Below are 24,095 nucleotides of genomic sequence, written 5' to 3' on the forward strand. Positions count from 1 at the left end.
TTATCTCCTGTTTTCTGTGGGCCAGGAATCTGGGCCCAGGTTAGTGGGGCCCTTGGCTCAGGCTGTAATCAAGTTATCGACCAGCTCAGTTGGAGAAAGATCTGCTTCCAGGCTGCCTCAGATTGTTGGCAGAATTCGTCTCCGTGTGGTTGTAAACTCAAAGTGACTTGCTTTTTCAAGGTCAGCAGGAGAGAGAATATCTGACCTCTACATACTTTTTTTAAAAGGGCTCACCCGATTAGTGTAGCCCACTTACATTACAATAGGAGAACTAAGGTCCACTGGGAAGGAAGTTCATTCATCACTCAACAAGAGTCTGCTGTGCTGGGCCCTGGGACACAGCAGAGACCGGATGCCCCTTCCCCTAGTGTTGGGAAGGCAGCAGTGGACACCATAGTGGACATGCTGCTTTTCTCAGCCAGCACCCCTTTCTGAGGAAACCACCCCTCCCACTCCATTCTTGCTGGGGTGGTCAATCATGGTGTGCCCCTCACTGCATACAGTTAGGGAAAGAGGGCAGTGGCCTGGGTGGAGCCAATATGGCACCACACCCCCTTGACTCAGTGGTTGGTCCACAGGCTGGGCAGATGATCCTAGCAGGACCAATCAGAGTGTCTCCTGGGGTTTTCATATGGTGCTGGGGGACAGACATTTCTTTCTACTAAGGTTGCCAGGGAGGGTGGATGTGAGTCTTGGGCTGGGGGCAATCATCTTGGCATAGAAGAATGCCTTCAGGAAGAACAAAACCAAGCAGCAACAAGTAGCGCAGACACCTAAGAAAACCAGAGGCCCTGCAATGTTTGAGCACCAGATCTAACCACCCTGACGCTGACATGCCTATACTTTCTAGGTATGCGATCCAACCCATTATCTTCTGGTTCAAGTCTGAGTTGGAATCGGTGGAAAGGAAGAGTCCCATTGGACAGAGAGCCCAGTACCAAGTCCAGCTCTCTGCCCAGCCTACTGCACTGTCATCTCTCAGGTATCACCAGACTCCGAGGTCAGGGCTGTCTTTGGTCATAATTCCTCTCTTCTCAAAATCTCCTTGAATCCTACATGTGTCAGCAAGTACCCTTTCTTCCTTATTGTTGTATGGCATCTGTTAGAAGGCTAAGCTAAAGCTGCCTTCTGGGACATCATCCAAGTTGTTGGGGTGGACAGAGCCCTGTAGCGTGAAACACCTTCCTACCTCAGGCCGTCAGCCCATTAACTTTTCACACTATCTCTGGCCTTCACAGAATCCCAAATTCCCATTATCATAAAGGATTTCACATTCCCCACCCCACAGCCCACCCCAAGCCTCTTGGCTCAAGTTTCTTCCATAGAGCAGCCAACCTTGGTACCGGGGGAAGTGGCCTGTGTGGTGAGCATCTGTTGGCAGCTTCCCAGCATCCATTTTCCCATTCTCCTGCCACCAGGACCCAGATTCCACTCCTCCATTCTCAGCTGTGTGGTTTGCTGTAATGTTTAATAAGTCTTTATGGAAGGTTACGAAATAATGGGTGGGAACTAAAACACAGAGCACAACCAGTGGTTACCTCTAAAGGTGACTGTGCTGAGCTCCTGGACCTGGGGAGACATCCCAGAAACGGGCCCTTTCCCCATATCCCCTGGTGAGCCCCAGGGAGAGGGGCCAGAGCATTTGTGCCCAGACAAATGCCAGCCCAAGCCCTTTTCTCCAGATGACATACAACAGGAAGGCCCATCGCATTCAGGGGACATCGGCCCCCCAACCACAGGGAGAGCCTTTCTCCCTCTGGGCCAGGGTATCGGTTACATGTGTCAGGACATTCTGGATGATTTGGCCTGGCCTGAGCCCAGGGTTGTGTTCCCGAAGTCCAGTCCAGGTTGGGTGAGGCCAGGCCCAAATGAGTTTCTGTTTCTCCCAGGGTCAGGTCAGCCACAGTCAGTATGTACGCAGCTGGCCTGCAGGTCTAGCTGCATCGCAGCCTCGCATTTTCTGCACACGACCTGAAGAGGAGCACACTGAATCCTTGGTACCCCGCTAAGATCCAGGTCTGAGAGGTGACGCTTCTTTTGAAATATCTATTTTGCAGCAGACAACCAAAACAAAACACGTCTCCTCCAAAGAACATGACTGAGGCTAGAACTGCTGGAGGACAGACTTGGCCTCTGCCGTCACAATCCATCCAGCTTTCCTGTCTGAAGATTCTGTCTTGGGACTACTTCACCAAAAAATCTCCCTAAAAAGGAGAGCGGGGACCTACTGACAACTGAAATACAACTGCCTGTACAGATGGTGTTCCCAGAACAAAGGGGTGTTAGGTAAATTCAAGTCTGTACTCAGGAGGCAACTTACAAGGTCAAAATATAGGTGCTTTTGTTTTTTTGTTTTTTTTCAGCTTCAAAATCTCAGGGTCTAATAGTGGCTAGTACACCCTGACACAAAAAGAGAAGATGGGGGACAAAACGGATACTGCAAATGCAGAAAGGACATTTCAAACCTGGGTTAAAGTGGGTGGACACAGGCATTGGGCCTGGGTAGATAGACATGAAGTGGCACAAAAAAGGGAGAGATGGCTACACTCTAAAGGAGAAGGGTGGAGGCAGTCACATCCAGGGTGGTGAGTCAGAGAGGAGGGAAGGAAGTAAACCCGCCTCCTGCTCTCAGGCCCACTCAGCCTCCAATGTGGCTTTGCTCATGCAGCGTCACAATGGTTTGAAACTGCAGAATTCTCTGGCACTTCAAGTGGGCTCATTACATGGGGTCTGTGCACCAACCAAGCACCGTCATTCTCCTTCATGTAGTCTGTATGGCTTGCCTACTACTTGCTGGTCCCGTTGGGTGTTGGAAACAGTCAAACGACGCACGAGCCAGTAAGGTCTTCATTCACTTGGAGCTTAGGGCCGAGCCAGGAGCCAGGTATTAATCAAATAACCACACGAATAAAGAAACACACTGGTCAGAGGGCCAGCTGAAACCCAGGCATCTTTGACTGCAGCACGTCCCTGACTGTGGTCTGGAGTTCTAATCAACAAAGGAAATGACAGTGGGAGGCTTGACTTGTTTTTCATGGCCCAAAACTGGATTCTGGTGGTCCTCTGTCCTTTCTAGGTGTCCCCAACTCAGAATTTCGCTTGTGCCTAAACTCCAGCTTGGCGGAGTGTATAGCCTGGGAACCTCTTTCTTTAAAACCTTGAGTCCTTGTCCAATCTTCGGGAATGCCAGGTCTCGCAGACGTATCACGGGTACCCAGGCAGCCAGACGCTTTCTGGGAAAGCCACAAGGGCCCAGCACACAACCAGACGCTCAGTGACGCACCAGGCCGCCCAGCCTGCTCTGGGCACAGGTCACGTGGCCACGCAGCACGCAGTGTACGCGGAGGGGACGCTGTGGGCGGGGCTTCGGGCCCAGTGCGTGTTCCCATTGGGCCCCAGGGCTGCCTCCCAGACGGGCTTGCCGAGCCACGAGTCTTGTGCCCTCGGTTTCTCGCGCGGGTTGCAGCTTTGGCGGGAGTTGGTGCCGGTGTGAGGTGAGACCCGCGGAGTCGCTGCTGGGCCAGGCCGGGTCAGACGGGACCCGGGATCGTCAGGGGGCCTTCCGGTTTCAGGAGCCACCAGTACGGCTTTCCTGGGGCCCGGCCCGAGTGGGGGAGCAGGTCCCTGAGGGCCTGCCTGGCATTGAGTCCTTCCGGGTTGTGGTGGGAGGGCCTCACTAGCGATGCCGCTGCCCTGGGGCCTCGCCTGCTGTCACCCTGGACCCGAGGGTGACCAGGACGGACCCTTGACCCCACCCCGGAGCATGCTCCCTCGTCAGCCTCGGTGCTCAGGGAGCTCGCGCCTTGCCCCAGGTGAGGGGCGGAGTTCTGAGTCCACCCCCTCCTGGGCCTAGCGGTGAAGAGGTGACGTTCAAACCTGTGGTTCTTTGTGGGACACAGACGTTCCAGGCCCCGGGGAAATGCATTGGGATGTCATCCTTTGATCGAAGGCTGCACACTCAGGTGTGCGTGGGGCCTAGGCATCACGTGGGACTGATGTGGTGGCCAGTGCGGAAGCGCCTGCCTGCTCCCCGGCTAAGGGTCAGCCAGCCAAAGCCCTGTGGCTGCATGCTGCAGATGCCAGGTCTCAAGGGTTTTTGAGCAACAGCTGGAAACCCTGACTTTTTTACATAACAAGGTCTCTAGTTTTAAATGTTGATGTTAATTCATAAAGTCTTAGAATACTGTGCTGCCAAAGAAAGCACATCTGTGAACTGTATTCGGCTCTCATCTTGGTGCAGGCGCTCCCTGTGCCAAGTGTCTGAATGGGGCTATGAGAACATTTGTAAAGTAGGAAGTGCATTTGGGATGAGTCTACCAGAGCTCATGCACTGCAGGAATCGTGATCCTGGAACTGGCTTCATGGTTCTAAACTGCTAATTGGGAGAGGAGAAGAGACCCAGAGGAATCCTGGGAGAGGAAGTTACAGTCAGTCGTCTGGCACGTCCTGGGTTCCTCCTCTGTGCGGGATGGACTGCTGGGCAGACAGATGAGTCAGTTGCATCCCTGGCCCTCAGGATACTTTAAGGTGATGTGGGGAAGTGAAACCTGCACTCTGGAGGAGGAGGCTCCTAGCCCAGCAAGCTTGGGCTCAGGAGGAAAGGAGAACCTTTCCTCCTTGAACCAGGGAGGGAAGGAGAACCCTAGCTGGTTGTCCAGAGACATCATGGACTTAGAGCCATGGCAGAATTTGGGGGGGTGGAGGGAAAGGACAAGGCGCCTCTCCATGGGCATGTGCAGTGTGTGGTAGGGGGTAGGGTAGTGTAAATAACTGGACCAGGCTCCCCATTGGGGACAGGTCGAGAGATCAGGATAGAGGGGTTTTTAGGGCCCAATATCTGGGCCAGGAGGGGTTCAGTGCTGTTTTATGGAATAGATGTTAGTTCAGGAGAATATTGTGGGACAGAGGGGCAAAGGAGATACCCAGTAGGATCTTCTGTGGACAGTTAAGAGGGAATCGATTATGGAAAAGTCGGACTTGTCCCCAAGCAGATGCGTGTCCCTTGGGGACAAGCCTGTGTGGCATTTCTCTGTGTTCTGACTCCCCACTTGTTCCCCACCTGGTACCTGGCCCTCATTCCTGTTAATCGTTGAGTCGGTAGAGGGCCATCTTCTGGTGCAGAGGAGAAGGGCCGCTGAGCAGGACCCGGTGGCCTCCTGGCGATGCTCCTGTTTCTCTCGGCAGCCTCCTGCCTCCCTCCTGCCAACCTAGCCTTGTTCTCACCCTCTGCACAGAAGGGGTCTGAGTCTCCAGTGTAGTCCCGTCTGTGCTGGGAGATGATAGGGTGGCTGTTGATGGTAAGACAGCCAATCTCCATGTTAGCCTCAGGTGGCCACTTGAGACCTTTTGAGGACAGCTGGCTCCTTGGTGGGACCATTGGGTTTGGGGCGTGGCTTTGGTCTGAGCCAGCCCCCAGCTTCCAGCCTAGTTTTTGATCACTGCTAGCTTAGGTGTTGTCTGTCCTGGGGATGGGAATTTGGGGGTGACTACAGGAACTCCTGGTGTGGCCCAGACTCCAGTATCCCCTCCATCCTCCATCTTTCCCCAGGTCAGGCTCCTGTGGTGAGAGGAAGAGAGGCACAGGTGGCCGGTTCTCAGATCTTATAGGCTCCCATGGACACCATGTTGGGAGTCAGACTCCAAACTCAGCAGAGGAGCAGCCAGAATGGCCGGGAGGTGACGTGGCCCCTCCCATCCCCAGAACACACCCCCTGCCTCCCATTTCTCCCCTGGTGCCCCTCACTCCTGGAGTCTGCCCTCCCCCTCTCCTTCTGCCAAGGACTTTGAGTCTTCTCGTCTCTCCCTGTGCTCCCTTTCCAGACCAGTCTGTGGTCCTCAGGCTTGGGGATGAAGCTGGAGGCTGTCACCCCATTCCTAGGGAAATATCGCCCCTTTGTGGGTCGCTGCTGCCAGACCTGTACCCCCAAGAGTTGGGTGAGTGATGTAGAGCTGGGCCCCACGCTGGGGAGCTTGGGGCAGCTTGGTTGTGGGAGCCATGGCTCTGGGGAGCAGCTTCCAGGCTCAGCTCTCCCTGCCCATGCGTCGGCTCTTGTCTTTAGGGGAGTGAGGCAGTGGGGCTGACTGGCGGCCCTGGGAGAATTGGATGGGAAGTGCAGAGGGGCCTGGGAGGAGGCTGGGGTCTGACCAGGCCTGCACAGCCCAGCTGTTCAGTTTGGGGGACCCGCCCACTCAGAGTCATCAGCACTCAGCACAGGCTTGAAGACCTCCTGTGCATCCATGTCATGTGCTGGTGCTGCTGGGAGCCAGGTCCTGGTGGGGACCCCGGCTCCGTGCTCCTTGCTGTAGATGAGACCTTCGCAGAGTCTCCTAAGCTACTCTCCAGGAGGGCGATGCTGCAGACAATGCAGCCCTTCCATTTTAACCACAGACCCTTTTTCCTGAGAGTGTCAGGATATTTGGGGAGATGCTGTGCTACAGTCCTGTCTCCTGGTAGACATGACAGTCTGCCAGGCAGAGACCACAGGACACAGAGCAGCGGCTTTCCTTTGCTGGTTTGCGAAGGCCCCCGCAGGACATGCTTTCCCTGCCCCTCTTGGACAGGAGTCCCTCTTCCACAGAAGCATAATGGATTTGGGCTTCTGCAATGTGATCCTGGTGAAGGAGGAGAACACCAGGTAGTCAGAGGAGGGGGCGGGTAGGGCCCTGCTTGGTGGCGTCATTTTCTTCCTCCCATGGGAAAGAAGGATCCCTGCCCTCTGCTCCATACCCACAGGTGGGGAGAGGCAGGCTTGGAGCGCTCCTGAGGTTCTTCCTGTGAGCATTTATGGGATGCCCACTGTGTGCCAGGCCCCGAACCTGTACCCCGCTCAGTGAGGAGGGGGTGGGAATGGGGCCCAGACAGGCAGCTGCTTCCCAAGCTCAGGTGTTCCCGTGCCATGGGACTGGGGTGTGAGCCCTGCCTGATGGCCTACTCTCTGTGGGCACCTACTGGGGGTGGGCCTTCTGAAGGCTCTTCCCCCTACTCTGGGGCTGTGCTCAGGTTTCGGGGCTGGCTGGTTCGGAGGCTCTGCTACTTCTTGTGGTCCCTGGAGCAGCACATACCCCCTTGCTGGGATGCCCCACAGAAGGTCATGGAAAGCACTAGGTGAGGAGGCAGGGAATGGGGTCGGGTTGGCACTTCTGGGACCCTTGAGGGGTGACAGAGGCTCTAGGCAGGGGTGGTTGAGAGGGCTTCTAGAGTGTTAGCTTTGCCTGGGGCTCTACCTTAAAGATGGAGGGTGAAGCCTGGAAGCTGTGCCTGGGGAGGCTGCGGGGCTGAGGGCAGTGACCTGGGGGACCTCAGACCTGCCCAGCCTGACACCACTGCCCCCACACTGTAGGGTGCAGAAGGTCATCTCAGGGAGGGCCCCAGCAGGGGCTGGGGAAGGCCAGGTGCCCCGCCGGGTGAAGGAAGAGGTGCAGCGCCTCCTGGGTCACATGCAGGCTCCACCCCGCCCTTTCCTGCTCAGGTACCTGCTGAGGGACACTTGTGTCTAGGCTGGGGCCTCTGCCCTTTCGGAGAGTGGGAAGGACTAGACTCCCTCCACGGGGAGCTGGATGGTGTGTTTCTCAGAGGGCCGCAGCAGGCCCCTGATCTGGACCCTGAGACCTTTTGAGGATGGCAGGCTCCTTTGTGGGGACCAGAGGGTACGGGATTGGGCTTTGGTCTGAGCCAGCCCCCAGCTTCCAGCCCAGGTTTTCACCACTGCTGGCCTGGGTGCTGTCTGTCCTGGGGGTGGGAATTTGGGGGTGACTCCAGGAACCTCTAGTTGTGGCCCAAACTCTAGTATCCCCTCATCCTTCCACCTCTCCCCAGGTTAGGTTCCTGTGGAGAGGGAGCGAGGCAGAGGTGGCTGGTTCCCCAATCTTACGGGCCCCCACGCTCCCTCTCGCGTTCATCCTGCTGTCACCACCTGCTCCCTCCCGTGTTCATCTGCATGGTCTGAGCTCATCTTAGACGCAGGTGCTGTTCCAGGGGGACCGAAAGGGTGCATAGGTCAGAGCAAACAGAAATACACATGGCTGCAAGGACAAGCGCTGGGGCTGAGTACTGGAGGGGAGGAAGAGACTTCTAGACCAGGCACGAGAGGGGGAAAGGAGCCACGTGGGTGGGAGCAGTGGGTGGAGGGAGCAGTCCTATGAGAGGGCATAGTGTGAGCTGTGGCCACAGGAAAGGGCTGGGTTTGTTCACGAGGCTGATGTGGCGGGAAGCTGGCCAGCGAGGGAGAGCTGATGGAGATGAGATGAGAGGTCGAGGGACCTGTACAGGAAGCTTGGGTTTGGTTTCTGGGTGCAGTGACAGCCCATGGAAAGGTTGTAAGCAGGGAATGACAACAAGATGAGTTGGGATCAAGAGCAGAGAACAGAAGACCATCTGGGAGGCTGTTTTGTTAATCCAGGTGAGACGTGCTGATGGCTTGGATGCAGGGTGACAATAGAGGCTGCAAAATGGATTGAGAGACCAATCACTGATTGATTGGGGGTGGGATGGAGCCGTGAGGGAAAAGGGAAAACTCACAGGAGAGCCTGTTGGTGGCTGAGCATCTGGTGGTAGGAACCAAGGGGGCAGGTTTGGGAACAGTGAGTTAGACCCACAGAGAACGTTCTGGATTCGTAGTTTCAGATGCCTGACCTGCTGGTGGAGACAGGAGGCAGGTGCTTATGTGAGTCTGGAGCTTAGCAAAGAGGTTGGGGCCAGGGATGTACGTTTGGAATGTTGGCACGTGGACGATGGTTAAAGCCAGGGGAGGAGGGAGCCACAGAGGGAGAGGCCACACACAGGGCTGTGCGTGTTGGGCTCAGCTGTGCCGACGGTGCTGAGAAGTCAGCTGCCCAAGGATAGGAAGTAGAGGAGGTTGGTGACCGTGACCAGCCCTTCACGCAAAGCTTCTTCGACTTTGTTGAGACTTCCAGCCCCCTGAGCTGGCCACCAGCCCCTTCTGGTGCAGCTGCGATTCCAGGGCTCCCCATGATGATAGCGCCCCTGTGAGGGGGGCACTGGGTACAGCCCGTTCTGTTTGAGCCCGACTCCTGCCTTCCTGTACCTGAGCAGCTAGCCATTGCTAGAGAAGAACACACCTGCTAGACCTGCTTCCTTCTGAGTGCGAGTCTCCCAGGGGCACGATGCACGGCTCCGTCTCAGCCTCCCCTGCTGTCAGCTGCTGCCATCAGACGAGGACATGCTGCTTGTCCACCACACCTGCGTGCTGCCTGCGTCTATGCTGCCGTCATCATTTAAAGCCCGTCCCTTCTTGTATCACCAACTCCCTCCCTCCTTTTTATTTCACCTTTCTCAGCAGTTTGCAAAGAGCAGGCCAGGTTATGTCTCGAGAGTCTCGGTTCTCTAACTCCTCTGGGGTAAACTGAGGCAGGAAGCTGGTCTGAAGCTGATGAGGCAGCTGCATCATGAAGGCCTTTGGGGGCGTGTCAGCACCTCACAGGCAGGGGCTCCAATGCCAGGCTCACCTGCCACTCCCAGCACCACTTACTTTCCCCACTTCTCAGCAGTTTCTGTAACCTCTGAGTGGGGGCCGTAGTGGCGACCCTCGGAGATGCTGGGGGCCCTGCCTCGTGGGCGGTGCCCGCCACGCCTCAGACTGGGCCTCGCTGCTCTGCAGGCTGTTCAGCTGGGCAGTGCTGCGGTTCCTGAACTGCCTCCTCCTGAACGTGCAGCTCCACCAAGGCCACCTGAAGATGGTCCGCGAGGCCGCCCAGGCGGTAAGCCCGGCCTCCAGTGGGGTGGGCCAGCGGGGCAGAGCTAGGCCAAGCCCTAAGTTGGGACCAGCCCCCTGCACTGATGGGAAAAGGCCACCACTCTTTGATGAGCTTCCCTTGACCTCTTCATGTCTCATGGGCCTGCTCCCATGGAGCTTCCCTGTAAGTATTTTCATCCTGGTCTTAACAACCATACATCAGCGAGTCACCATAAGGTTGTCGACAGAGCTCCTCCCCTTTTGGGAAATGCTCAGTGGAAGAACTGTCAGCGCGAACCTGCATCCCTCTGGATGGGGTGGGGTGAGCTGACGCTTCCCTCTGGCTCTCCCCGAATAGGGCTCGCCCCTCGTGCTCCTGTCTACACACAAGTCCCTCCTGGATGGGATCCTGCTGCCTTTTGTGCTGCTCTCTCAGGGCCTAGGTGTGCTCCGTGTGGCTTGGGACCCCCATACCTGCTCCCCCATCCTCAGGTAAAAGCCTTGTGCCCTACACACAGGTGGGCAAATTCTCCAGGCTGGGGCAGGGGTGTGTGGGGATGGGGGTGGGGTGTGCCGGCAGCAGCTCCCCAGAGGTCCTCTTCCTGGCTGCTTTGCTCCCTACCTTCTACCAGGCCAGCCTGTGCGCTTAGATGGTCAGCTATGGTTCCTAGAGCCATGTCTGGCCTCAGTGTGTTCAGGCAGGACCCAGGCTGGCTCTGGGGGAACTGAAGCTCTCAGCATCCTCTGCTTGGTCCTGTCTGCTGCGCCCCTTTCCTCATCTGGCTGTCTGCCCTGTGCCCCACAGAGCTCTGCTGAGGAAGCTTGGGGGGCTTTTCCTGCCCCCGGAGGCCAACCTCTCCTTGGACAGCTCTGAGGGGGTCCTTGCAAGGGCTGTGGTCCATGCGGTGAGTAACCCCAGTGCTTGTGTTTTGGGGCCAGGCCAGGGTATAGGAGCCTGTTGCTGCTCTGGCCTTGACACCTGCCTCTGCAACCACCTCCCCACCCTCTTCAGGCTGTGGAGCAGCTGCTGGTCAGTGGACAGCCGCTGCTTATCTTCCTGGAAGAGCCACCTGGGGCCCAGGGGCCTCGGCTGTCAGCCCTGGGCCAGGCCTGGTTGGCACCGGTGATGCAGGCAGTCCAGGTGGGCGCTGTCCCAGATGCTATGCTGGTGCCAGTGGCTGTCACCTATGACCTGGTTCCAGACGCGCCACATGACACGCACCATGTGAGACCCTCCTGCCCCTTGGGACCCCAGGTGGACGTCGTCTCCAGACAGGAGGCACACCATTGTATCCTGTGGCCGAGTGCCCCTCAGGGCTGGGGTGGGGGTACAACGGAATTCTGCCCCGACAGTCACCATCCTGGGGGGCCCGCCCAGGCCACTACAGTCATCCTGTTTCATCCTCAAAAGACCCCACTAGGGAGGGATTTCTCCCATTTCATGGATGAGAAAACAAGCTTGGAGAGGTCATGTCATGTGCCAGTGTGGGCCCAACAAGAAACTAAGCAGAGAGGAGTGCCCCAGACGAGCCAGCTCCCTCAGCCCCCGCCCCTCCTGCAGGCCGCACCCCTCCTGGGGCTGTGGACAGGAGCCCTGGCTGTCCTGCGGAGCCTGCGAGGCTGGCGCGGCCACCGGGTCTGTGTCCGTGTGCACCTGGCCCAGCCCTTCTCCCTGCAGGTATGGAGTCTCGGGCGAAGCTGGGAGGGCCTAAGGTCTGTCCTGGGGTTTCTGGCAGCCTGGCCCTCAGAGCCACTGCAGGGATAGCCTTGCCTGCCTCCGTGAGCTGTGCGTGGGCAGGCCGCCTGAGAGCCTTTTCCTGGGCAGGAATACACCAGCAATGCCCGAAGCTGCTGGGGCAGCAGGCAGACCCTGGAGCAGCTGCTGCAGCCCATTGTGCTGGGCCACAGGTGGGGCACGCAGGCGGTTCTTTGGCCCAACACAGGCACCCCCAGTTCCAGCAGCCCCTCACCAGATACACCGCGTCATCTGGAGCAGTGCCTCTCATCTGAGTGTGGGAGTGGCGGAGCCCGGGCGGGACTGGGCCCCAGGAGCTGGCCCTGGGCTGGGCTAACACCTTCATTTTTGAGAACTCTCTGGGCTTCCCCATGGCTGTCTTGTCTTGATCTTGGCTCCCCTCACCCTGTGATGTTTCTATCCAGTACTGTCGTCCCAGACACTGAGAAGGAGCAGGAATGGACCCCAGTAAGTGGGCCCCTTCTGGCCCTCAAGGAAGAGGACCAGCTCTTGGTCAGGAGACTGGGCCGTCACGTCCTGAATGGTGAGGGCAACTAGGTCTGGGCCTTGGGGGGAGGGTCCTGAGCCATCCCTTCTCTCTGGGTCGGTGGAGTGTTGGGTGTGAGGGAGCCGCTAGTGACTGCACAAATGGCCGACTGAGCTGAGGAGGGCTGGCTGTGTGGGGGCAGATGCCCGGCTGCAGGCCACCCACCCTGGCCCTGCGGAGGGCTCCACTTTACCTGAGCCTGGTCTCCTGAGCTGACTGAAGTGATACACAAGAGGGGCTTCCTGCTGCCTGGCACAGAGGGGACTCTGAGCAGTGATTGTTACTGCGCTCTTCTTAGGTGCCCCTCTGGCAGAGACTGGGCCTGTGGGAGGCAGGCAAGGGTGGTCCCCGAGGACCAGGCAGGCCTGCTCTCCTCCTCCCAGGGATGGAGTTGGGTAGGGGGTGGCTGCTGCCAGGAAGGCAGGGGACCACTGTTCTTGGCCCGACACTTACTGGGTGGTAGAGGACCAGCTGCTGGGCCTGGGCACCTGACCAGCATCCCCCCGACCCCGGCCTCAGCCAGCGTAGCGAGCTCTGCGGTGATGAGCACGACCATCATGGCGTCTCTGCTGCTGTTTAAGCACCGGAAGGTAGACACCGTGGTGGGGTGGGGGTGGGGTGTGTGACCAGGTGTGGCTAGGGCGGGGCTGGGGTGTGGCTAGGGCGGGGATGGGGTGTGGCCTGGGCAGGGCTGGGGTGTGGCACTGCCCGCCCTGTGCGCCCAGGGCGTGTTCCTGTCCCAGCTCCTGGGGGAGTTCTCCTGGCTGACGGAGGAGACGCTGCTGCGTCGTTTTGACGTGGGCTTCTCAGGGCAGCTGAGGTGCCTGGTACAACATGCGCTGAGTCTGTTGCGGGCGCAAGTGGCTGTGCTGCGCATCCACCGTGGGGACCTGCTGGTGATAGCGCGGCCTGGCCCAGGCCTCATGCACCTGGCACACCTGGGCGCGGAGCTGCTGCCTGCCTTCCTGAGCGAGGCTGTGGGCGGTGAGTGCCCGCTGGGGCTGAGGCTGGCATGTCGGGTGAGGGAGGCACCGGCTTACTGCCTCATGCCGGGCCCCTTCCCCAGCCTGTGCGGTGCGCGCGCTGCTGGCAGGCAGAGTGCCACCTGAGGGGCCCTGGGAGCTGCAGGGCGTCGAGCTGCTGAGCCAGAGCGAGCTGTACCGCCAGGTGCTGCTGCTGCTGCACCTGCTGCCGCAGGACCTGCTGCTGCTGCAGGTCAGGCCTTGTCCACTGCCCACCCTCTGGGGGTGGTGGTGGGGTCCTCCCCAGCAGCTCGCTTGAGGCCGCCTTTTCCCCCAGCCCTGCCGGTCTTCCTACTGCTATTGTCAGGAGGTGCTGGACCGGCTCATCCAGTGTGGGCTCCTGGTTGCGGAGGAGGTAGGCCGGGCCCTGGGAACAAAGCCCCTGCCTGGGGCTGGCCTCCCTCAGCTTGGAACCAGGAGGGACAGCTGCGCCCCCTCAGCCTGGCTAGGACACAGGGCAGCCTGGGTCCCGCCTCTGCAATCCCCCGAGGCCTCGGGACTTGCTGACCCACACTGGCCCTGGGCTGTGTCTGTCATGACAGGACTGCACAGATGGACCTCTCAGGTTCTCTACGCACCTCTTGCCCACACATTTCTTGTGCACGGGGCTGTGGCCCTTGAGGCGGGTACCCACTTGCTCTCGCCCTGCAGGTTGGATTCACAGGTCTCATGTGGTCCCAGGGGGCCCCTTGGGCTCCCTAGGTCTGCTTTTACTGGCTCCACCTCCGTGTGCCTGGTTTAGGGGCTCAGGGCTGAACCTTGGCCAGCCTGCCAGGGACCAATGGCTCCTCGGGCCCCCAGACTCCAGGCTCCCGGCTGGCCTGTGACACAGGGCGACAGCGTTTGAGTGCCAAGCTGCTGTGGAAGCCAAGCGGGGACTTCAGTGATAGTGACAGTGACGACTTCGAGGAGGCAGGGGGGCGATACTTCAGGGTGCGTTGGGAGAGGCCCCTGGGAGGCAGTGGGAGGCGTGGGAGCTGCCCTCACCTGCCTGTCACCCTCCAGCTCAGTCAGCAGTTGCACTGCCCCGACTTCTTCCTCTTCCTCTGCCGCCTGCTTAGCCCGCTGCTCAAGGCCTTTGCACAGGCTGCCGCCTTCCTGCCCCGGGGCCAGCTGCCAGACACAGGTGAGGCGGGCACCCCTCTGGCTGTGCTCAGGGAGGGCGGGGCTCTGCCTGTGCCCAGCCTAGGTCCCCTCTCCCTGCAGAGTTGGGCTACGCAGACCAGCTCCTCCAGTTCTTACAGGCCACCGCCCAGGAGGACGGCTTCTTCGGTGAGTCCCAAGTAGCAGGAGCCACTCACAGCCCAGGAGGCAGGGGTTTGCTGCCCCCTGCTGGGCACGACAGCCCTACTCCAAGGAGGGCTGCAGAGTAGGCCTTGGGGGGCAGTCTGAGCCCTGCTTGGGTGGCTCCTTTCAGCAAGAGGAAGAGAAGCCTGTGCTGGTGCTGTCTGCCTCCCAGGGCCTCATTTCTTTCTTTCCTCCAGAGTGTGCAGACCCAAGTCTCGCCATCAGGGCTGTCTGGACCTTCAGAGACTTGGGGGTGAGAGGGGCCAGTCTCACCTTTCCCTTGTCCCCTTGCTTCCATCCCCTGCCCACACCCTGGTAGAGCTGCTCAGGGAAGCCCCCTGTGCCCACCCCGGGCTTTCCCCAGTATCTCCCAAGGATAGGTATGGTGACAGGAGTTGGAGAAGGTAGGATGGTTTTCCGGCCCCTCTTGGTGTTCCAAACCACTGCCTCATTCCTACTCCCAGGTGGGATACTGGGGGTGGTTTGAGAGGCAGCATTTGTGTTCAGACCCCGAGGCCTAAGGGGCCAGAGATCTTACCATGGGTGCCCCCATGCTGAGTGCTCACAGCCCTTCTGCGTGGCCCAGGTGCTGCAGCAGACGCCCAGCCCTGCGGGTCCCATGCTCCACCTGTCCCCTACATTTGCCAGCCGGGACAGTCAGGAGAAGCTGGAGCAGTTCATCCGGCAGTTCATTTGTGGCTAGAACTGGGGGGTGGAGCCCATGCTGAGACTTCGCAGCCCCGTAACACACACAGCTGTGCCCTGGCGCCAGAAGACAGGCAGCTGCAAACCTTTGGCTGGACTATAAAAGTGTTCAGGTTTCATTGGCCCTCGCTGTCTCTTGCTTTCTCCATCGTTCAGTGTGATACACGAGGGGTCTGGGCAGGTCCACTTCCCAGTCCCAGCAGTTTTTCACGTGTGTAGGAAGCATCTGTTCTCCTCTCCCACCCCATGACAGCACCCTACCTTGCTCCCCAAAACCAACCATAAAAGACACACCGTAGCAGAAGCCAGGTTGCTGCTTCGGCCTGAGTTTATTGAAGAGGAGACCACCCCTTCCTCCTCTGCCTGGACAAGGAGCCTTGAGCGGGCTGAGACCAGGCCTCCCCCTGGGCTAGGTGAGTGGGATCGGATGGCCCACCTGTCTTCGGTCCAGGGCCTGCAGCAGGAGCCGTCATACCACCTTGTTGATCATGACACCTAGTTCTTCAATCTCACACTGGACTTCATCGCCCTTCTGCAACAGAGTGGCCGCCGGGGTGTCACCCTCAGTCACACACACACCTGCACATACACAGGCCTGGATTCTGGACCCCACCTCTGGTCCTTGTCCCTTTCCTCCTTTGAGTCAACCTACCTTGAGAAAGACAGGTGGTTCCCTGAATACACCAACGCCTGGGGGGGTCCCTGTCAGGATGACATCCCCTGGATAAAGAGTGACGAACCTAGGGCAGAAGGGCCTGGTGAGACCAGGGACCGAGGTGCCCCAGCCAGGATGGAGGGCTCAGCTCAGGGTCCACTGCACATACTGGGAGACCCAGGCAATCAGCTCTTCTGTCTTAAACACCATCTGGTTGGTGTTGCTGCTCTGGACCACCTCCCCGTTCACTCGGCAGCAGATCCTTAAGTTGTGCGGATCTGAAATGCAAAACACCAGCTTGGGGTCCTCCTGTCCTTTCTCAACCCAGCCTGCCAGTGGCCACTTGGGTGAGTTAAGGAGGGGGTGTGTCCCAGACCTGCAAAGGGGAAAGAAAAATGGCAGAGGCTGCTGATTGTGGATATAGGGAGACTGCATGTAAAGCAATAGAGAGCCAGCACCCGGCGCTTGCGGGGGTGTACTTTTTAACACTTCACTTTGTGTTGCACCCTCACAAACACACCCCTTAGAGCGGCTGGAACAATCTACCTTCACTCAACTGCACAGGGTGGGGTGAGGCTCAGCTGCTCAGACATGCCCCTCCCCCGAATGCCCACGCTCTGGCCTCTGCTGCACACCATCTCCTCCTGGCTCCCGGTGCCCTGGCTCTGGTAGCTGGTGCTGCCCTAGTCGCACAGCAGCTGGGCAAAATCCTGCCCCTTTCCATCTCCCTGACTGCGGAAAATGCACAGGCTGTGTGATAGCCACACTCTGACACTCAAGGGCCAACTCTGCTTCTTTCCTACCTAGACGCCCAGATGGTGGCAGCTACAGGAAGGCTGACGCCCATCAGGGAGCACTGTTCTCTGTAATTCACTTCGTGAATGCAGATTTACCACCTCTGCAGCTGTGGTCCTCTGGGGGTGAGGGGATTGGAAGGAGGCCAGCTCACTGAGGACTCGTGGCCCAGGTTGAGACTTGCCCTAAGGAATCAGGGGAAGGAAGCTCCGTATCAAGCCAGCACTACACTTCCACTTCCTGAGCGCTGCTTTTTCTTTGCTCTGAGGTATCTATGCAGAGCAAGAGTTACCATGTGGGCCGTCAGACACTTACCTGCTACACTGTCCTTGGTCACCAAAGCAGGGCCCAGGGGGCAGAAGGTGTCAAAGGTTTTTCCCAGCAGCCACTGCTTTCCGTTGCGTTTCATTTGCCAGTCGCGAGCACTCACGTCATGTGCCACCGTGAAGCCGGCCACGTGAGCCATGGCATCTGTGGCCTATGGGGGCAGGGCATTTGGCCAGGTTGGAGCTTATATCACAGTGACGCCGAGCCTGTAACAAAGCTTTGATCCTATGCTAGTAACCAGAGCTCGTCAAAGGTGGTAGACGAGGGACAAGGCAAGTGCCCCAGCAGGTAGGGGCTGACCATTTTCCAAGGCCAGGGCTAGCGGGCACCACCGCTTCCTTCTCACCTTGATGTACTTGCCTTTCCTTCCAATGACCACGGCCAGCTCCACCTCCCAGTCCACTTTCTGTGGAGTGGGAAAGGAGCAGTGAACCACCTGGCCTGGGGCGCGGGCCCACGCTGGGGCTGCCCTGTCATAATCACCATGAACCACAGTGGGGTGGGTGTGACTTGCAGACCTGTAAACTTCACGCAGTGGCATGCAGCACCACTAGATGCAGGCACAGCTCCTCATGGGATCAGAGGAGCAGCACTTGTCTGGGGGCTGAGTTTAAAAATCATTCTGGATACTTCCAAGAAAAGATGAATACCAAGTGATAACAGATAGCTCTACCGTGCGCCAGGCACCATTCTGGGGCTTTAATGTATTAACTCACTTAAATGGGGGAAATGGCCAATTCCAGGTCCACGCAGCACAAGATGAGCCTGGGCTAGCATGGCCAGAAAGCAAGGAAATGCTCAGAACAGTCATGGGAATGGGGGCCAACTTGAAGCCTCCACATTGGCCAAAATGAGATCATTTTCATATCAAAAAATGCAAATGATGGGTTATAACATGTATAAGCCCCTGCAGTTTCTGTTTAATGCACTACTGAGCACCAGATGGCTAGATGCTGCCACCTTGTGATGGGCCCCAATGACGAGAGGGCAGTGGAGAGGCACCGACCTGGCTCTCGGGCGGGAGGACAATCTCATCGTAGGGTCCCACGATGGAGCTGGCAAACTTGCTGAAAATGATGGGCTCCTTGGGCACTGGCACGTTCTGTTCCTTGCAGTGGTCCACATAATTCATGCCCACGCACACCACCTTGTCTGGCCGTGTGACTGGAGCCAGGAAGGTCACCTCTGACCGTGGCAGGACTGGCAACTGGGCAGCCAGGGCTCTGAAGAGACCAGAGCGGGAGAGAGGGGCTGGCTGGCAACAGGCCGGCAGTCCTGGGGTGTGCTGGGGAGATCCTGCAGCAACTACAAGTGTGGCTGTTTAAAATATATTTTCTAGATCTCTCGACGGTCAGTGTCAGTGTGAAAATCAAGGCCAGCTATTGTCTGTCTTTTGACATCAGAGCACTATTTATTATTTACTCTGTGTGGCTTTCCTTTCCCCCATTGGGTAATACATGTCCATATAAGGGAATTCAGAAGGTGCAAAGGGGAATAATTGAAAAGGTCTTTCTTCTACCCCTTCTCCTCGTCACCCCGCTCCAGCCTTGGAGACACACTGTCCTGTGTAGTTCACAGCTACTCTACGTATACTCTTCTCCCACCATTTTCTATGAATGATAGCACACTATATATACCTTATTTAAAATATATATATATTTTAAAGATCTCATTGTAACAGTATATAGCTCCTCTTTAGTCGTATGGCTGCAAATTACTGCACTGTAAATACACCCCCAATTCCCTATTGAGGGATATGGAAGTAGGTTCCAATTTGGGAGAATATGAAGTGTGGGCAATATACTCTTGCCAACACTGTGCTGTCAAACATTTGTATGTTTGCCAGTTTAAAAGGTGCAAAGGATACCTCAAAGTGGTATTCATTTACTGTTCACCCACACCTTTAGACCAGATGCCATAGGGCTCCTGGCTTCAGGGAAGCCCCCACCTAATCTAGCCCAAACCCAAGAACCATCTTTAAGAAAACCTCTTTGCAGTCCTGGCTCCCCTAAGGAGCCGAGACTCCAATCACTCCCCCAGCTCAGCCCGCGGTCCCGTGAGCCTGGCCCCACAGTGCAGGGCGCCCGCGCTGCTTAGGACCCCAGGTCCCAGACCCCTGAGGCAGGCAGCAACTTCATCCCCCAGGGTAGGCAACATGGTGAAGGAGAATTCTGGCCTATCACTGAATCTCTGGCCTCCCTGGGCCTGTTTGCCCCCTAGAAACTGAAGGTGCTGTCACATAAGATTTCGAAGGCTGTTCACTAAGAACAGGTAAGAAAGGTGAGGTCGCCCTGCTCCCTTGCAAAAGAGCTACCTACTGGTTCTGCTTCCCTGGTAGGGATGGCGGTAGGAGGAGGCAGAGGGGAACACGGCACTGCTACAGGGTGATGCTGCATGATTTACCTTCTCGCCACTGAGAGAGTGGCCTCTCCCTGCTCCAGGAACTCCAACATTGTCTTGGGCAGTGTGGGGTCAAAGGCGTTGAGGTTGATGACCCCCCCGCCATTCCCTGACTCCAGGCCCAAATGAGGTCCCATCAGATGGGATGCCTGGAACTGCACCAGCCTCATCTCTCTGGAGGGTTGGAAGGGCCACCGCTGAGCCTGCAGCAGAGCCGTAAGCAGCCTTCTTCTACCAGTGAACAGCATCAGAGTCTATGGAGAAAAAAGCGGGTTCAGGGGGCTGGGGCCGGGAGCCACCACAAAGATCCCCCCCAGTTTCTCCAGCTGCAACTCAAATCCCTTTGCCCCATCAGCCATTCCTGGCACACCACATGGAAGTGGTCTAGATTTAGAAGTTATTTACCCTGTTACACTTTATAAGGTGTTTTTTTGTTTTTTTTTTCCCTCAATGCATGTAATGAAACTTTTCTAGAGGAGTGACTACTTCATGCCAGGCCCTAAACTAGGTGCCAAGGAGTCCATCCTTCATCCTGTGGTTTCTGAAAGCGCGCACTGTACCTGGTCCAGTCCTGCCCTCCGCTGGAGGCCTGGCCGGGGACTCCCCCGCGACCGCCCGAACCCGACCTACCTGGCCTCGGCGGCTGGTCGTGCGGGAGCCCCGCGCTGTCGCGCCTGGCTCGCGGGACTGGGAAATGAGCTCGGCGGGCGCCGGAGCACTAGTGTCACGTCCAATGACCGCGACCAGCCCGGGGACCACCGCTGCAGCGCGTCCCGCGGCTCCTCTGATAAGACCTCGGCCGAGGCGGCGCTCCCTGGTGACATCACAGGACGACGGTGAACAGCAGGGCTCCTGTCCGTTCCCGGAAGTTACGTAAGGAGGGGCGGCCCCGGCGCTGGAGGCCAGGTTGTCCACCCCGCGGACCTGCAGGCCTGTTCGTGGAGCCCGCGCTCGCGAGCCGCACTGCGCCCGGTGCTCTCACCGACCCGAGAGCGAGCGCTTCCTGACATTTTGCGCCCTGCGCCCCGCGCTGGCCTCCCCGCGTCGGATCCCTGACTGTGGGCCGGGCACCTTTCTGATCGTTGGGCAAATGTGGTGGAAGAAACCAAATTAGAGCGCGCTGACGAAGACAAATCTGTTTGTCTTCTGATTCTGGCACATCATCCAGAGGAGCCTGAGGCAGGAAATGCTTTGCTGAGGATGACACAGGCAGTGAGGAGGAGAACCAGCCTTCTTGACCCCAGGTCCAGCCTTTTACACCCACCCTCAGCGGCCCTGTCTTCATATGCACTGTGCTGGGCACAGGGCAGGGTAGCGGGAGGCATAAGCTCCAGCGTCAGAGAATAGCCGCTCTAGTGGAGAGGTGGTTGAGTTAATCAGGCGGTTACAACCCAGCCTTCCAGGCCTCTGGCAAATGAAGATGTAGGAGTATAAGAGGCTTGGGCAAGAGGTCCACGACTTAGTTAATCAGCGGTCAGATGACCAAGGGCTTTACTCGTCCCAGGAAGGAGTTTGAGCCTTATCTAAGAACACAGGAGGCCGCTGGAGGGTCCTCACAGGGGCTGCCATGCTTACACTTGTTTCTGAGTAGTGTTTTCTTACTTGAGGAAAGGCGTCTGGGTGAGAATGGTGGAGGTGAGAGCAGTGATGACTTGGTGTGCGGCGGAGATGACGAGTCCGGACATGTTCAGGACGTAGAACTGACAGCCCTCAGTGAAGAGAGGAGCTACAAGGCTGCTTCCTAGGTCTCTGGCCGGGTAGATGGCAGTGCTATTCGTGGAAACAGGTTGTAGAGGGGCAGCGGTCTGAGGAGAGGATGCCGAGCTCAGTTTTGGATGGACTGTATTTAACGTACCCTTTGGGACATTCAAGGGGGGTACAGCCTAGTGGGCAGTTGGAGACATAGGTCTGGAGCTTGGGGCTCTAGTCTGGCTTGAAGATAGCGGTCAGCATAGAGACAGAAATGGAACTTTTGGGGTGGGTGTGGTCAGGGGGAGTGGACTACAGAGCCTGGCCATAAACACCAGTCAGGAGACCCATCATGTAAGGGTGGGAAGCACCAGAGTGCAGCCAGGGAGACAGGGGGACACATAACTTAGGCAGAGGTCAGGGGGCCATGCCTTCCAAGTGCCAACCAGTAGATTTCTGCTTTGGACAAGATGGAGTAGCAGAGAGGAGATTCACCCTCCTGCATGAAACAACCAAAAAACTCAAACGTGTACACAACCACGGATTTCAAGAAATTGGACCTCAAGCAATGAAGAACAGTGATCTCAGATAGACAGGAAACAAATGAGGCAAGCCCTGTGGTGCCCCAGTTTAATGCTTTGAGAGAGTCTCCAAACTTTGGCACAAGGAGGGGGCACTGAGGTGGAGCCAGCATACCCTACAAGTCACAGCGATGGAGCTGAGGGCCCGGTGAGACCAAGGAAACTAGAGTTTGCAGGACAGAGTACTGGACAGGAGAGACCTGGGCTGAAAAAGGACTTGGCGTTCTCCCTTGAGTATTCAGCAGAGTACGGAGCAGTGCATGCCTGGGAGGCACTACCTGAGACCAGGGAAAGAATCATCGAGAAGAATTAGATGGAGCAGTGTCACGAGATTGTGCAAGGCCAGGAACAGTGCCTCTTCCCACTAGTCAGATTGAAAAACCACAGAATTCATGAGATGCTGGGTGGCGTACTCATAAAGGTCTTATCCCCGTAGTGGGAAGTAATGAGCCCGAGACCTACCCTTCAATCATAAAATCAAGACCAAAAGGATCAGACTGTCTTCAAGTAGCTTAACTATCTCACAGACCAAGCTCAATGGTGTTTGTAAAAATTAAAAAAATAGATATCCAGCAGCCAACAAGGTAAAATTCACACGATTTGGTATCTAATCACAAATTACCCAGGCTTGGAAAGAAGCAGGAAAACATGACCCATAGTGAGAATAACCAAGCAATTTAATGCACAGACAAAGACATTATAACAGTTATTATAACTGGACTCTATCTGTTAAATGTTAAGTAGAGATATGGAAGATATTTTTTAAAAGGACCCAAATCAAACAATTCTATTGGTATAAACTGTAATGTGTGAGATGAAAAATACACTAGATGGATTAATGGCAGATTCAGCATTGCAGAAGAAAAGATTAGTGAATTTGCAAACAGCACTAGCCTTTTGGCTGGAGCCACTGCCTTCTGGTAATTTGCCAAAATGACCAACACAAAAGAAAGAGGAGAGGCACCCCTCTGTTCTTTAGGCCTTTTAGAAACATGGAGCTGGCTGTTCCTTTGGCCGCATTCATGTAACTCTGTAAGAAAGGGATCAGGTAAGGGCTGACATAGGTACAGCAGTGGTTATGATCCAGTGAACAGCTGCCTTCCAGGAACATTGTGCGGAGTCTACGTCAGCAGTTGCCGGACAATAAACAACTGAAGTCTGAGAAAACTATGTCCCAAAAAGCTCCCTGCTAGATGCATTCAGAAGCATAGCTTTAAAAACCCCAACACACCTTCTCATTGGGGCAGTTGTCTCTGAGACTCTGCCCGCTCTGCTAAGGGTTCTTAATAAATCTGCTCCTCTTCAAATCCTACTTTGTCTTCTGAATTCTTTCACAACCCGCGAGCAACCATGACAGAAAGGTGGTATTGTAGACATCAGGGAATGGGGACTGTTCAAAATGGAACGCCCCACGAATGTTCCCATTGCAAAACTGGGCAAGTCTACAGCGTCTCCCAGCATGCTGTTGGCATTGTTATAAACAAACAAGTTAAGTTCAAGATTCTGGCCAATTAATGTAGCTAGTGAACACATTGATCGCTGTAAGAGCCGAGATAGCTTCCTGAAACCTGTGGAGGAAAAGAAGGAAATCAACGAGAAGGGCCCTTGGTTTCACTGAATGAAGTGCCAGCCTGCTCCACCAAGAGAAATGGAGGAGTGGGTTCTCCACTCGTGAGAACCAATAGAAAGGAGCCTTGAAGATTTTGCAACCTAGTTGTCTGGCAGTTGGCTGCTGGGGACTTGACTGATGGCCTGCTTTTAGTATTTGGTGATTTTTTCAAACTGGGAGATGGGTGTGGGTGTGGAGCACTGTTTGGCTTCGTGAGCTGTGCTCTTGAGTGCAGGACACAGTCAGAATTGCTCAGGAAAGGAAGTGGGTGGAACACGGCTGGGCTGCAGGTGGGTCCTCAGGCGCAGGCACCCCACAGTGCAGGCCAATGTTTCAAACAGACTTTGACTCTGGTGACTTGGAGAGCTGGCTCGTGACCCTGGGCTGCATGCTCCTGGCAGCGGCTCCTTCCCCGCTCCTTCAGTCCAGCGCATTACCAACCACCCCCGGCCCCCTGTGCCAGCCACAGTGCCATCCTGGGGCTCCAGGGGCGAACACCACGGCTCTTGCTGTCAAGATACCCTCAGTCTGGCAAGGGAGATAGTGCTGGGCCTGTTTGCCCCGACCCCCCTTCCTTCAGCGCTCACTGGCATCTAGAAAGCACATTCCACCCCACAGCCGAACTTGGCATTAGAAGCTGTAGCAGTTGAGAAAATTTCAGCTAAAAGTGCCAGATAGGCCAGTTCTAACTGGCTTGAAAGGAGGTGTGGGAGGATCCTATGACTGGATCTTATAAGTGAAGCATCTAGAGATTAGCAGGGGCTTACCTAAGGTGAAGCTTGATTTTGAGCTCAAGAGTGACTCCTCTCTCCCACCATGCTTGCTTTTTCTGTCTCCTCCCTCAGCTGGCCTTTTCTGCTCTGGCTTCATTCCCATGGCTCCCTGCAGAGACAAAATGGCAGCACCAGCCCAGGACTCACTCCCTGCAGCTTCAGACAGGGAGGGAACAGAGCCTTTCCCAGTATTCCCAGCTTGGGTCTCCCTGGACCTCATTGGCTGTGATCGGGTCAGGTGCCTACTCTTCAACCCATCACTCTGACAGTGAAAGCCA

At 56.6% G+C, this 24,095-nt stretch overlaps 2 protein-coding genes across 3 annotated transcripts; one reads left to right on the top strand and one right to left on the bottom strand.

Annotated features, from left to right (window-relative positions):
- Window positions 1-5,546: 5,546 nt before the first annotated feature.
- LOC109444472 (glycerol-3-phosphate acyltransferase 2, mitochondrial) lies at window positions 5,547-15,246 on the top strand. Its single transcript, XM_074332524.2, has 21 exons — window positions 5,547-5,676; window positions 5,821-5,934; window positions 6,562-6,635; window positions 7,001-7,105; window positions 7,341-7,469; window positions 9,618-9,717; window positions 10,051-10,184; window positions 10,498-10,597; window positions 10,705-10,917; window positions 11,254-11,370; window positions 11,518-11,600; window positions 11,853-11,971; window positions 12,494-12,564; window positions 12,700-12,958; window positions 13,041-13,189; window positions 13,274-13,351; window positions 13,798-13,929; window positions 14,002-14,122; window positions 14,203-14,268; window positions 14,481-14,536; window positions 14,870-15,246. Exons 1-21 carry the CDS (start codon window positions 5,614-5,616, stop codon window positions 14,984-14,986), a joined length of 2,400 nt encoding a protein of 799 aa, XP_074188625.2. The 5' UTR covers window positions 5,547-5,613; the 3' UTR covers window positions 14,987-15,246.
- A 52-nt stretch (window positions 15,247-15,298) lies between these two features.
- On the bottom strand, window positions 15,299-20,005 carry LOC109444473 (oxaloacetate tautomerase FAHD2A, mitochondrial). Of its 2 annotated transcripts, XM_019725871.3 has the most exons (8): window positions 19,796-20,005; window positions 19,169-19,419; window positions 17,772-17,988; window positions 17,112-17,171; window positions 16,754-16,916; window positions 15,813-15,921; window positions 15,641-15,728; window positions 15,299-15,520 (listed from the first exon to the last, which is right to left on the bottom strand). In XM_019725871.3, the coding sequence occupies exons 2-8, from the start codon at window positions 19,411-19,413 to the stop codon at window positions 15,458-15,460; spliced, it is 945 nt and encodes a 314-aa protein (XP_019581430.1). In that variant the 5' UTR covers window positions 19,414-19,419; window positions 19,796-20,005; the 3' UTR covers window positions 15,299-15,457. The 2 variants fall into 2 exon arrangements, with proteins under 2 accessions (XP_019581430.1, XP_019581431.1); XM_019725872.3 differs by lacking the exon at window positions 17,112-17,171.
- Window positions 20,006-24,095: the final 4,090 nt, after the last annotated feature.

This window comes from Rhinolophus sinicus, chromosome 2, assembly GCF_057876585.1.
Source record: "Rhinolophus sinicus isolate RSI-liver-muscle chromosome 2, RSI-T2T, whole genome shotgun sequence".
Lineage (NCBI taxonomy): Eukaryota > Metazoa > Chordata > Mammalia > Chiroptera > Rhinolophidae > Rhinolophus > Rhinolophus sinicus.

What these genes read in the sequence shown, in the direction of transcription:
- LOC109444473 (XM_019725871.3), bottom strand. Translation starts at nt 19,413, where the DNA reads ATGCTGTTCACTGGTAGAAGAAGGCTGCTTACGGCTCTGCTGCAGGCT. An exon ending in GGAAAGGCAAGTACATCAAG is followed by an intron (nt 16,917 to 17,111) that starts GTGAGAAGGAAG and finishes CTGCCCCCATAG; the next exon opens with GCCACAGATGCCATGGCTCA. An exon ending in GACCAAGGACAGTGTAGCAG is followed by an intron (nt 15,922 to 16,753) that starts GTAAGTGTCTGA and finishes TTTGCATTTCAG; the next exon opens with ATCCGCACAACTTAAGGATC.
- LOC109444472 (XM_074332524.2), top strand. Translation starts at nt 5,614, where the DNA reads ATGGACACCATGTTGGGAGTCAGACTCCAAACTCAGCAGAGGAGCAGC. An exon ending in CCTGTACCCCCAAGAGTTGG is followed by an intron (nt 5,935 to 6,561) that starts GTGAGTGATGTA and finishes CCTCTTGGACAG; the next exon opens with GAGTCCCTCTTCCACAGAAG. An exon ending in GGGCCGTCACGTCCTGAATG is followed by an intron (nt 11,972 to 12,493) that starts GTGAGGGCAACT and finishes CCCCGGCCTCAG; the next exon opens with CCAGCGTAGCGAGCTCTGCG.